At 45.5% G+C, this 14141-nt stretch overlaps 1 protein-coding gene across 1 annotated transcript; it reads right to left on the bottom strand.

Annotated features, from left to right (window-relative positions):
• Window positions 1-8592: 8592 nt before the first annotated feature.
• On the bottom strand, window positions 8593-12098 carry Gpx2 (glutathione peroxidase 2). Its single transcript, XM_075947663.1, has 2 exons — window positions 11805-12098; window positions 8593-9059 (listed from the first exon to the last, which is right to left on the bottom strand). The coding sequence occupies exons 1-2, from the start codon at window positions 12024-12026 to the stop codon at window positions 8709-8711; spliced, it is 573 nt and encodes a 190-aa protein (XP_075803778.1). The 5' UTR covers window positions 12027-12098; the 3' UTR covers window positions 8593-8708.
• Between the last annotated feature and the right edge of the window lie 2043 nt (window positions 12099-14141).

The raw sequence follows: 14141 nt of genomic DNA, 5'->3' as shown, positions 1-14141 counted from the left end.
TACCAACCCCTCCCCAACAACAACAACAATGACCAACCAACCAAATAAAACAAAACAAATAAGCAAAAAACACAGAAGTCAAAACCACAGTGGTTAAGGGATGGTCAGACAAGAATTACCAGTGAACACAACAGTAATAATTTTAAAATAAGTGAATTGATAGTGAATTATAGCCCAGAGTGTATACTAAATACCCATGCTGATAGCAATGATTGGGTGGATGGATGGATAAATAAATAAGGGAGGGAAAGAAAAGGGAAGGAAGGGGCTTGGATTTCCGATGGTTCTACATGTGGGCTGTGTGCATAGTGGCTTCCTTCCAAAGAGTAGCATGGGCCCAGCAGTGATCGCATACACCTTTAATCCCAGCACTTGGGAGGCAGAGGCAGGCAGGTCTCTGTGAGTTTGAGACCAGCCTGGTCAACAGAGCTAGTTCCAGGACAGTTAGGGCTGTTACACAGAGAAACCCTGTCTCAACACCCACCCCGCCCCCCAAAAAAGTATCATGGAAAGAGGGAAAGGAAAGACTTTAAGGAAGAGAACCCTAACAAACACTGGCTCAGCTACGCGATCAAGGTTAATATCGCCATCAGTCAGCCTTGATGTCGGGTTCCCTTGATATGATACAGTATGAAGAGCTCTGTGGTTTTTTTCCCAGAGAGCCATAATCTATGTAATCATAAGAACAACACACAAGTTCAGTTCTGCAGACTGATTGTATCTTTCAAAACTACCAAGATCTTCAAAAACAAGTAAAATCTGAAAAACTAGGAGGCTAAGGAGGTATGGTACTTGGTTGTATTGTAATGGAAGCCTATCCTAGAGGAAGGATGCATGTGAGAAACCAGGGACTCGGAGTAAAGGATGTAATGTAAGTTTATGGGACTGTTTCATTTACTCCAAAGGGATCATAGAATGTCTTGTGTGCATAATTGAAAGAGCACTTGGTGGTCATAACACTGGCTTTTAGGCCACATTGTTCTTTGGAAGTAGATAGCCCTTAAACAGAGCAGTGCTCTGGACTTCAGTATCCTGTTTCTGTAAAACTAGGCTAATAGAATGTGATACTGTGCTCTTTTTACAGCATTGCTAAGAGACCCAAATGAATTAATGAATGTAAAATCCTCCATGGAGAATAGGCTCCAAAAAGCCAGTTCATGCACTGATATTAAATCCTGATCCCACTGCCAGTGGCCCCACAGACTGCCCAAGCCTCACAACTGTCACCCACATTCAGATGGCCTAGTTCTATTCAGGTTCCCCAGCTGTCTGAAGTCAGTGAGCTTCCATTAGCTCAAGTCAGCTGTCTCTGTGGGTTTCCCCATCTTGGTCTTGACCCCTTCGCTCTATTATCACTCCTCCCTCTCATTGATTGGACTCCAGGAGCTCTGCCCAGTGCTTAGCTGTGGATCTCGGCCCCTGCTTCCTTCAGTTCCTGGATGAGGCTCTATGATGACAATTAAGGCATCAATTTGATTACAAGGGAAGGCCAGTTCAGGCACCCTCTCCATTATTGCTTAAAGTCTTAGCTGGGGTCAACCTTGTAGATTCCTGGGAATTTCCCTATTGCCAAGTTTCTTGCTAACCCCATAATGGCTCCTTCTATCAAGATATCTCTTCCCTTGTTCTCCCTTTCCTTCCCATTCCATGAAAAAGTGGTAAGTAGCCTTGAAAGCATTGGCACAGGAAACTACTTCTTAAATATAACACCAGTAGCACAGACACTGAGAGCAACAATTAATAAATGGGACCTCTTGAAACAGAGAAGTTTCTGTTAGGCAAAGGACATGGTAAATAAGACAAAATGGCAACCTACAGAATGGGAAAAGATCTTCCAACATCTGACAGAGGACTGATATCCAAAATATACAAAGAACCCAAGAAATTAGACATCAAAAAACAAAACAATACAATTAAAAATGGGATACAAATCTAAACAGAATTCTCAACAGAGGAAGCTCAAATAGCCGAAAGACACTTAAGGAGTTCAACATCCTTAGCCATCAGGGAAATGCAAAATCAAAACAACTCTGAGATACCATCTTACACCTGTCAGAATGGCTCTGATCAAAAACACTAATGACGGCTTATGCTGGAGAGGATGTGGAGTAAGAGGAACAATCCTTTATTGCTGGTGGGAGTGCAAACTTGTACAGTCACTCTGGAAATCAATATGGCTGTTTCTCAGAAAATTCGGGATCTATCTACCTCAAGACCCAGCTACCATTCTTGGGCATATACCCAAAGGATGCACACTCAAACCACAAGGACAATTACTTAACTATCTATGTTCATAGTAGCATTATTGGAAATAGCCAGAACTTGGAAACAACCTAGATGCCCCTCAACTGAAGAATAGATAAAGGAAATGTGGTACATTTGCACAGTGGAGAACTAAGCAGTAAAAAACAATGACATCTTGAAATTTTCAGAAAAAAACATCCTGAATTAGGTAACCCAGACCCAGAAAGATAAACATGGTATGTACTCACTCATAAGTGAATATTAAACATAAAACAAAGGATAACCAACCTATAGTCCATGACCCCAGAGAATCTAGATAACAAGGAGGACCCTAAGAGAGACATACATGGATTCCCCTAAAAAGGGGAAATAGACAAGATGTGAGTAAATTGGGAACGTGGAGAGGGGTTGAAGGGAAGGGGAAGGAAACACACTTATTTACACTGCCATGAGATTGGTGCCCTTGTAAGTCGAGGTTCAGAGTCAGGCAGCTCAGAATCACTTGGCTCCAACTGTGACTTCCTCCCAGCAGGGTGTTGGTGAGCATGAGATACAAAACTTTGCAGGTCAGGAAGAAGTCAGCTCGGTATCAGTGACAGCCCTCCATAGAACCTAGACAAGAATACTCAGAATGTTAAGTCAGCTCCAGAAGGTCAGTTGGTTTATTCCTGGAGAATGCTTTTCCATTTTGCTACAAATCTATATCTAACCTGCTGAGGAAACCATTTCGGGAAATGAATCCAAAGGCAGAGAACTGCTTCATTTCTGTAAATAGCAGCAGTGAGCCATCGCAGCCTCTGAGTGGTCCCTCTTGGAGTCTGCTGGTACTTCCGGCTTAGTCATTTGAAGATGAAGAGTATGATACCATATGCACCCAAGACACCTTATCTATCACAGTATTGCACTATTATCCACCTGTTTTGGAGATAGCTTAGAAAATTCCAAAACACAGGATCCTGTCTACTTATTTCAATGTTATTCAGCCAGCCTGTCATCTTCTAGGGGGGGTCTAACAGAATAAAGATGCCTTAAACCCAGTTCTGCTGGTTTCTTATTTTTTTCTGCTCAAATAAGGGGAAGCCAGACGAATTCATTAGTCTTCCCAATTGAAAGGAAGTCACTGTGAGTCAGCTGTCCTTTCTCTTTTTCACCTTACAATGATCAATCAGGAATCTACCTGACTCGCTTTGTATTTTTATGTGTTTTGTTGTTACTGTATTTTTTTATGTTTTTAATTACTTTTTGAAAATTTCAGATACCATATCGACATTCTTTCCCCTCTCCCAACTCCTCCCATATTCCCCCCATCACCTCCCTGCCCACCCAACTTCCTGTTTTTTTTCTTAAAAAAAAAAATCAAGCCAGGCGGTGGTGGCGCACGCCTTTAATCCCAGCACTTGAGAGGCAGAGGCAGGCGGATCTCTGTGAGTTCGAGGCCTGGTCTACAAGAGCTAGTTCCAGGACAGGCTCCAAAGCCACAGAGAAACCCTGTCTCCAAAACCCCCCCCCCCAAAAAAAAGTACAAAATAACCATGGTGTCTGATTGTAGTGGCCGACTACTGGTCATGGGGCCTGCCCTGGAGTGTGGTTGATAGGCCAGTAACACTCGCTGAAGACAAGTGATTTCCCCCTCCTAGCAGCTCTCCATTGCAGACAGCTTCTCAGCTGGGGTAGGACTTTGTGCCCACTTCCTCTCCTCTGTGCTGGAAGTATGTCTGACTTGAGCTGTGTGGTTTGTTTGTGTGTTTTGGGACAGGATCTTACTATATAATTCTGCTTGCGCTTCACAGTCGCAGGTATCGTCCAGCCTTGGCCTCCCTCCTAGTGCTGATATTAAAGGTGTGTACTACCCTGCCTGGCAGCTTTTTATTTTTAAATATTTATGTTTCTGTGTGTGTATATTTGCCTTATGTATGTGGGTGCCCAAGGTCAGAATAACAAGGCAGATCCCATGGAGCTAGAGTTACAGCCATTTGTGGCCTGCCTAACAGATGTGGGTACTGGAAACCAAGCTGGCATTCTCCAGAAGAGCGGCAAGTGCTCTTTCTTGGGCAATTTATATAATTAAGCCAGGCGGTGGTGGCACAAGTCTCTAATCCCAGCATTTACGAGGCAGAGGCAGGCAGATCACTGTGAGTTCAAGGCCACCTGGTCTACAGAGTGAGTTTCAGGACAGCCAGGAGTAAACACAGAAAAACCCTACCTTGAGAAACAAACAAAAAAATTATACAATTAAAAGAAATTAATTAAGCCTGGCAGTGGTGGCTCACGCTTTTAATCCCAGCACTCAGGTAGCAGAGACAGGAGGATCTCTGAGAGTTCAAGGCCAACCTGGTCTACAAAGTGAGTTCGAGGACAGCCAGGACTATTTCACAGAGAAACCCTGTCTCAAAACAAACAAAAAATTAAAATATAATTACATTATTTTCTCTCTTTGACACCTCATATTTGTCCCTTTCTTTGCTCTCAAATTCATGCCTTTTTCCTTTGTTGTTACATATACATACATACATATATATGTATATTATCATATTTCTAAATATAGTAATGCAACCTGCTCAGTCTGTATGTTACTTGTACGATGTCAGGATTGACCACTTGGTACTGAACAAGCAGTGGGGCTCTTTGGGGAAGATGGTTTCTCCCACTCTGCATTTCTTAGTTGCCTGTAGTTCTTAGTCCATGGTTGAGGCCTCTCCCCCTTCTGTATTAGCGTTTCTATTGGTGGCATCCTTGCTCCAGTTTAGTTTGGGCAGCCATATTGATAACAGTTCATGGGTCTATCTTTGCTGACATTTCTGGGAGATGCAATATCAACAAACTTCCTGTTCCTCTAGCTTTTACATTTTTTTTCCCCCTGAGAATCTCACCCTGTTTGGCCAAGAACTCACTGTGCTGAAACTTCAACTCTCAACTCTGCTACTTACTAGCCCTTTATCCTTGGTAGATGTCTTACTCGGTGTTTTAGGCAGGGCTCTCTCGAGGAAGAGAACTTAGAGAGTCTATGTGTATGTGTACTATAGGTAGATAGATTGATAGGTAGATAGATAGATAGATAGATAGATAGATAGATAGATAGATAGATGATAGATAGATAGATGATAGATAGATAGATGATAGATAGATGATAGATAGATAGATTGATAGGTAGATAGATAGATAGATGATAGATAGATTGATTGATAGGTAGATAGATAGATAGATTGATAGGTAGAGAGATAGATGATAGATAGATAGATAGATAGATAGATAGATAGATAGATAGATAGGGGATTTATCTGAGTGACTTACAGGCTGTATGTGGTCCAGCTGTTCTAGCAATGGCTGTCTACCAACAAAGGGCTAAAATTCCACTAATTGTTCAGTCCAGGAGGATCGATGTCTCAGCTAGTCTTTAGAATATGCCAGAATCTCCAAAAAGTAAGTTCTAATGTCAGTGAAGGAGTGGGCTTGCTAGCAAGGACTTTATATAGGCTACCAGCAAAAGGTATGTCTCAGATTAAAGGTGGATCCTCTCACCTCAAAGATCTGAATTGGAAATGTGTCTTCCCACCTCAAATGATTTAATTAAGAAATAAAGATCCCTCACAGACGTGCCAAGCCATTTGGGTTTTAGTTAATTCCGGATGTAGTCAAGTTGACAATCAAAAATAGCCATCACAAGTCCATCCTTGTTAATTTGACACACAATCAGATCTCATGTCATGCTTAACTTCCAAATACAGAGAAAAGGGGATTTATTAGAATTACTTACAGGTTGCGGTGCAGCTAATCTATCCAGCCACCCTTTCTGTAGAGAGAGAGAATTCCTTATGGCTTTCCTGTGAATAATGCATATATAAAGTATCCTACAGTATGTGAACGTAGGCAGTTCCAGTTACTGGCATCTTGGATTATAGTGGTTAATGGTGTTTATCAGAAGGTCTAATATTCAGGAAGGTGGGTGATTCCATTAAATCTTTATATTACTTGCTGATGACCATAAGCTGCCCCTTCTGAGAGCAAAGCAGGGACAAATGTGATGACGGATGAAGGAAATCAGCCCTTACTTTCATTTAACAATAATGTCATAGAAGGTCATCCTGCCTCTCTGTTCCCTTCTGAGGAAAACTAGTCAGATCCTGCCTGAAGCAAACAGCATTGCCCCTGCCAAGGTGAAGAGCCTACTTTCTACCATTTTTGCCCCTCCTGACCCTCTGTAAAATTATTTATACTGAAATTCTAATTCTTCTGGAATCCCGTAATTACTCATTTAGTTTGAGCAATCTGGAAAAGATGCAACACGCTGTGCTGGCATCACACCCGAAATTGCCAGTGGCATAATGCCAACCTCTAGGCTAGCGAGACATCCAGGATAGCTGTCTGTTAACAAATACAAAGGCAGACACCATCAAGGTGATGAAAAAATCCCTAGTAGTGCCCTGCACAAATGCTGCCTTATCCCATTTCATCAGGGAAAGAGTCTGCCTCGGTCATGACTACTCTAAAATTAGCATGGTCCTTCTGCAGAAGAATTTACACCCCAGCTGCTGGCTTGAAGGTGAGCCATCCAAAGGGCTGAATTTTCAAGAGTGAAAGCGAGGACAGCCTTATTTGGACAGGAGGTCTCTCGGAAGGATGCCTGGGAATTCCCACTGTAACACTCAGGTTACTCCTTTGGCATGAAACACGGCCAATGGCAGTTTGAGCTGAAGGTCAGACAGATGTCATTTACCACAGTCCTACGCGTGCTTCTCAGCGATCGAGAGGAGCAGATTAAAGGGGAAAGAGCGGTAGCACTGGCGTTCTTTAGCAGGGTTCCTAGTTCTGAGAACTGTTCCTGAAGAGGGCCTCAAGACAGAGACAGTCCATCTAGTGGCCGAAGGAAAAAAGTAACAGGAACACATCTTCTCCAGAGCATGGCAGCCCCTGACTCCGGTGGTGGTGGTTCTTTCTGAATGTGCTTGCACTGGGTGAGGAACCTGGGCATCCTGACAAAGCCATTTGGCACGCCTGTCCTCACGGTGAGCGCCAATCACGTGGGCAGATTATAAACTCAGTCTCTACAGCAGTGGTTCTCAACCGGTCTGATGCTGCGGCCCTTTAATACAGTTCCTCATGGTGTGATGACCCCAACCGTAAAATTATTCTCATTGCTACTGCATAACTGTAATCTTGCTACTGTTATAAATTTTAATGATATGCGACCCCTGTGAAAGGGTCATTCAAACCCAGGGTCATGATCCGCAGGTTGAGAACCACTGCTCTAAAGGGTATGGTGTGTGTGTGTGTCCCCATACTCATGGAGGACGTAAAGTCACCATGCCTCTGTCTCTTCTGTCCCTACCGTCGTGGAAGAAGACAACAACCCAATCATTCCTTCCTGCATAACCCAGTCACTCATCCATGCCTCCGTTCGTTTGCCTTGTGCCTGGATTTGTGAGTGTCTGAGCTCGAGAAGAACTAAGGTGGGACATGAACTTCTGTGTCTCCAAGCCTGACAAATCTGATTTCAGTCCCTGGAGCCCACCTGGTGGAGGGAGACTGCAGGCTGTCCTCTGACCTCCACATGCCACAGCACGTATGTAGACTCACACACATAAAATGTAACTTTAGAAATTTCACACTTAGCAAGTAACCAAGAAGAGCTAAAGTGCTTTTGTGTTCCTGGCCACTGCACTTCCACCCCTGCTGTCGGCAGATGCTGTCAGATAATGTTTAACTATTCCAGGGCCCACAATGATGAGATGTCTTCCTGGGTACTCAGCCCAAGGGGCTGCTCTCTTTTTCTTCTCTTTACACCGCTTTATTACTTCCTCTTCTCGCTTGGTTCTTTAAGAGCCGTGAAATGATAGATTCACGTTTACTGAAACTCCAACTGTCACTGCACATCCAGTCCTGACAGTAGCTTGGGGTACCCCCTTGATCAGAGCCGCACTCTACCAAACTGTAGTGTGGTTCCAGCCCCTCCATGGCACCCACAGTTCTTACCCCCTTCTACCTCTCTTAAGAAAGAAGACACAGGTGGCTCAGTGAGACAAGCCCAATGACCTGAGTTCCATCCCTGGAACCCAAGGTAGGAGGAGAGAAACAACTCCCCAAAGTTGCCCCCTGACCTCACACATGTGCACACGCACACAGAATAAAATAAGATTCTTGAAAGTTTTGGAAAGGAAGATACAGAGACTCAGGCATTTCCACACCTGCCCTTTATTGGACTCTAGATGAGCCTGGCTCTGCCCTTCACAACTTCTCAGACATCTCCCATAGGGTTTAGGAAGGTGCCATCATTCTGTGAAGGCCCAGAGCCTACCCCAGACTTAGAGTCTTGAGGGAGCTGTAGGGAACAGGCAGGGAAGGCAAGGCGCTTCAGTGAAGGGGGCGCTTCAGTGAGGGGGCGCTTCAGTCCCCCTCTGTCTCCTGGGGGCACACTGAGCCCTGAGGACCAGAAACAGTGGGAGACCCCTAGACTGAGCAGCTCCCATCTAGATGGCGACTTTGAGGAGCCGTTTGATGTCTGGCTCTATGTTGATGGTTTGGAAGGTGCGGCTGTAGCGACGGAAAGGCTCCCCTTCTGGACCTATGAGGAACTTCTCAAAGTTCCAGGCCACATCTGAGCGGCGCACCGGACTCCACATGATGAGCTTGGGATCGGTCATGAGGGAGAATGGGTCATCATAAGGGTAGGGCAGCTTGTCTTTCAGGTAGGCGAAGACTGGATGCTCGTTCTGCCCGTTGACCTCACACTTTTGGGTAAGCCTGAAGGTGGGCTGGTACCCACCCCCAGGGCGGACATACTTGAGGCTGTTCAGGATCTCCTCATTCTGACAGTTCTCCTGGAGGAGAGGAGAAAAGAGCAGGAAAAAAGAAGAGGAAATCAAGAATCCACCAGTGCAAATCTTTCCTTCTCCAACTCTTCCTCCTTTCTTTCCTTCGTGTGTGCAAGCATGTGTTGATTGTACGTGTGTTTCTTCTCCGCTGGCTTTGCCTTACTCTCTCCCAGGCATTGTGTTGTTGGTTTTTTTATTTTACATCTATTTTATAGTGTGTGTGTGTGTGTGTACACATCGTGAGTGCTGTGTTGCACACAGAGGTCAGAGAACAACCTGCAGAATTCGCTTCTCTCCTTCCACCACGTGGGTTCTGAGGATCAAATTCAGGTCATCAGGCTTGGTGGCAGGCTTGGTGCCTTCTTTACCCATTGAGCCCTCTCACCAGCCATGGTCTTTGTCTGGTGGTATGCTAGGCTACCTCCAGAACCTCAGAGCAGGGAGCGACACATAATTTCAGGAGAGAACCCACTCTTACAGCTGTCCTCTAACCTCTGTGTGCACTGTGGCATGTGCACACGCCTGCGCACACTTTCAATTTAATAAATAAATAAATGTAATTAAGGTTAGCACTTTTGAACAGCTGCTCCTGACCTGAATCCATCCTGAGCAATTAACTGTGTGCTTGGTCCTTCAGAGAACCTTGAGTTCAGGGAAAAGAAGGAAAGAAGCTCAATTTATGCACAGAACTTGCCCTTCTACCTGTGTACCTACTAATGCACACGTGTGCACGCTACACACACACATGCATGCACACACACATACAGAGGCACACACTTCCTTTTGCCATTTTTCATCTCCTCTGCCCTGGTTCTGCTCCCTTCTGGTTCTGTGTGTGTTGAGTGTGTCCTTTGCCTGTGCCCTGTAAGTAAGACCCCGGTGAGTGACAGGTATAGCTTGCGGCTTTCACCCTTCCTTGTCCTAGAACTAAAATGCAAATAGGAGGATTCTCTGACGAAGAAAGACCCCATCCAAGGGAGTCTTTGTTTTCTGGTGCCACCAAGACAAAGCAAGTCAGTGACCAGAATGAGTGCACTCTAAATGGGGGGCCATTAGTGTCCAACAGGATAGAAGCTGACTGCTCTAGAATGGGGTAGGGGAGGTTGTTAAGCAATTAAGTACTTAAGGACGAAGACGTGGGTACCTAATTACTCCTTTTATTCTTAACTGCTGTGCAAAGGACCCTTGAACCTCATCTTCGTCCACTGTACTCAGCTAAGAATGCTTTAGCTCAGAACCTGTTCCCTGTTTTTCCTTCACCACTGCCACCCCTGTCCTACCCCATCCCAAATGCAGGTGAGAACCTTTATTTTCCACCCCTCCTCTCCAGGCTGAGAGTCAGCTAGCTCCCTCTGCAAGTGCCTGCCTCTGACCGACTAGAACCATTAACACAGTCAGTCCAGGCCATCCTGACATTTCTGAGCCCCAGCTAATCTCTATTAGACTTATATCTCATCGTGCAGTGACTCCTTCCAGCAGCTAGCCAGCCACAAGTAAGCTGGAAAGTTAGAGGCCCCTCCAGGGAAGTGATGTGCCTCCCATGAGACAAAATCTGCAAAGGGACTTGCCAGGGAAGGAGCTGGAAGCGCAGTGACAGCTGGGTCTCTGGTTTATCTCAGCCACCCTTCCTGTGTCTATCTCCATCACCCTTCCTTACCTTCCTCTCACTGTGAGTCAAACTAAGGGGACTCTAATTAGGCAGTCTGCTTAGGGACACCCATCTTGTTTGTACAGGTAAATCCTACGTAGAAAGAGAATCCCTAAATGATAGCTTGAGGTGTATGGGCTGAAGTTCTGTAATAACTCAACACGTGACTCCGAGACAGACAGGTACATGTGATGCCCAGAGGAGGCGTATGCATGCCACGGACCTTTCCCTTCTTCCACACTCCTTTTCCAATTTGCTGACAAAAGCAAGCCTTTGATTTCAATAATAAGATGGTTTGCATTCCCCCCCACTCCATCTTTCTAGTTACTCTCATGTGTTTATTTTATGAGCCTCACAATAAACCTATGAGCTAATAAAATAATAAATCAACAGATGAGGAAACTCAAACAGGAAGCTAAGGGCATCTTCAAGAGCATCAGGGCCATTAAAGCGCAGGATGCTGCTGCAGGGACTAGGGACTCCCACAACTCAGATTGCTCCCAGTTGTTTGTCTGAGATAGCTCCAGGCCAGGCTGGCCTCGAACTAGCTGTAGTCAGAGGATCACTGTTAATTTCTGATCCACCTTCGTTTCCTATGTGCTGGGACTGTAGGCAAGCTTCCACAGAAGGCTTATGTAGTGCTTGGGATCAACCCAGCTTCATGTACGCGAGGCAAGTACTGAGCTATTTTCACGCGCTGTTTTTTTGAGATGAAGTCTTGCCGTGTAGCCCAGTTTGGTCTCAGGCTCACCCCCTCCCAACCCCCACCTCACACTGTCATTCTGGGATCACAGGAATGGTCTACCGAGCCAGCTTAGTTTGAGCCTTAACCTTCTGCTTTCTCCACTCATTCATGCAACAATAATTAATGAATCACTTTGCAAAGACACAATGGAGAGACCTGGTAGCAACCCTCAGAATATTCTGGAAAGTCAGGAAAAAAAAGACACACCCTCAATATTTAATCTCAGAGCATAACTACTTCCCTGTGCTATTTTGCATTCACCTGGACCTAGACTAATGAAGCACACTCTTCAATTCCAGATTTTCCAACACGCATTCACTACATGCTTTATCTCCCTCCAGCGCCAGGGACTCCTCACCTGATGTCCAAATTGGTTGCAGGGGAAGCCGAGAACCACCAGGCGCCTGGGAAAGCGACACTGCAGTTCGTTGAGCTGGTTGAAGTCTCGGGTGGTTGTTCCTCAGAGTGACGCGACATTCTCAATCAGCACCGCCCTGCCTCGGAACGTGTTAAAATCTATCTTCTCCCCATCCAGACTGATGGCACCAAGATCATAGAAAGACTTGGCGATGTAAGCCATGGCGAAGTGCAGTGAGCCCTGCCCAGTCGTGTGAGCCCACTTAAGTCTGGTGGCTGGGTGGGGAGGAGGGAGGAGCCAGGAAGGGCAGACAGGATTTCACCAGGTGCTGTTGGGCATGTCTAGCATGAGTTAGTAAAAACAGGCACCCACCTGCATTCTGTTTGAACAAGGCTGGGGCTCTGCCTGTTTACAGTCTCTGACAAAGCCACCTTCTGTCCCACCCTACTGGCAGCCTGGAAAGAGCCAATTTGATATCTATGAGAGGATGTGAATAATTCACTCTTTGCTGGAAACCAGAGCCTTAAAGGTCAAATGGGGAGGAAAAAAAGGGAGGGAGCGTGCAAGATTGACTCCAGCTTGCCCCAGCACAGTGGTTTTGCCTGGCATAGACATTTTGAAAGCGCATTTATTGAGCGCCAGTCTCTGAAGTGTGAGAGAGGTCAGATGTTCTTGGGTCTGAATGGGTGAAAGATGTATATACTCTCCTTATGTTTCTATGCTTTCTAAAGAAGAGTCACAGGACCCTTAGGAGGAGAGTATCGTTTCCTAGAAGCAATGACTTTCAGTGCCTCTGTTTGCATCAGGCAGAAGGGATGAAGTTGTGTTTGTCTAAGAAAGCCTTTCTGTGAGCGATGTTTCTTGCCCTGGAGAACACTGAGGTCTTTGTGCCCGCACTCTACTGTGCCCTACATTAGACTCTCCACCTCCATTCCACACCCCTCCAGCAGCCATGAGGATGGGGTCGCTGCCGGCATAGTGATCAGGAGGAGTCTCGGAACAGATGGTAAATTCTAGGTAGATGAATGGTACCTATCTCCCTCTCTGGCACCGGCTCAGTCTCTGAGATTTCCAAAAGCCTTCTGTGACTATGTGACCATTTCTTCACAGGACGAAATAAACAGGAAGGTGAAGCAGCTGTGGTTACCAAGGATGTCTTCAAAGTCCGTCACTGGTGTGGGGTGGGATGTCTTTGCCTGCTGAGGGCTGTCACTGGGGCTCACTCCAGCAGCTGAAAAGACCATTGTCCAAGCCACCCCCATTATTCGAGCATTGGCCAACTAAATAAGGAGATTTTAAGAAACACTTGACTGATTTCTCCACCTGTAAAGCTATCCATCAGGCTTATCCTGGCTATTTTAATAAGGTACATGTTTCCCAGGGTGTTTTCACAGGTACATATCCATTAGGAGCTGTCTCCCAGATCCTAGAAGAGAGTCAGCAAGGCTGAGGCAACTAGTCTTCAGATTTTGACTTATCGAGAGGCAAAGAAACTACGGGCCAGGGAGTGCTCAGAAATTCTGCCTTATAGCTTGTTCCACATATGTTTCAGATTGTAGGGATCATAGTCTCAGCTGACAGCTCCCTAAAAACAAGTTTCCATTATCCAAATGGGAACGGAGTCTTGTGATGCCACAAATGGCGTGGCAAGGAGTTAGGTCTTCTGCTGAAACCGCAGAGTCCCCGGAGACAGCCAGTAGGTGTCCCTACTAAGCTGTGGAGTCAGAGGGACCTGGCGGTGATGTAAATAAAAGCTGGATATTAATTTGCCAGGTGTCTCTGCCATCTGGAGCTTCTTCCCCCAGAAGCCCCGGCTTCCGAAGAGATGCCTTTTGTTCACTGTTCCTTTGAAAGCCCTCTTCAAGCGTGCATGAGTCTTGAATGAGGAACGGGTTTGTACTTTGTTTTTTCCATGAAAATCTAGGGCTTTCACGGGTCCCCTGGATGTCCCCTCTTCTCACAGTAGAGTAAAAATGATGAACTATTCCTAAAGTATTGTCTCCAGATGTGCACACTGCCCCCACTTTCCAAAAGCTCTTAACTTGGGGCACACACTAACAAAGTCTTCCCTGTGGCTTTCTGTCCCAGAGCAATTGTTCTTAGTAGGCAGAAAAGCCTAGGTGGGTGGTTCTCGGTTCTGACTGCAAGAGAATTGCTTATAGAGATTTTTCTAGATAGATATTCCAAAGTTTTTCCATTTAGACTCTAAACCAAGAGAGTCCAAGGCACTGGTTTTTAGTCATAACTGGTTTTTTTCTTAGCCCTTTGTCAAGTCTTCAAAGCTCGCTGAGAACCTGCTTTCTTATCTGTTGAATTCATAAAGATAACCATTCCCTT

This window comes from Microtus pennsylvanicus, chromosome 14, assembly GCF_037038515.1.
Source record: "Microtus pennsylvanicus isolate mMicPen1 chromosome 14, mMicPen1.hap1, whole genome shotgun sequence".
Taxonomy (NCBI): domain Eukaryota; kingdom Metazoa; phylum Chordata; class Mammalia; order Rodentia; family Cricetidae; genus Microtus; species Microtus pennsylvanicus.
The sequence above is the reverse complement of the archived record's forward strand: the minus strand, read 5'-3'. Positions and strand labels throughout refer to the sequence as shown.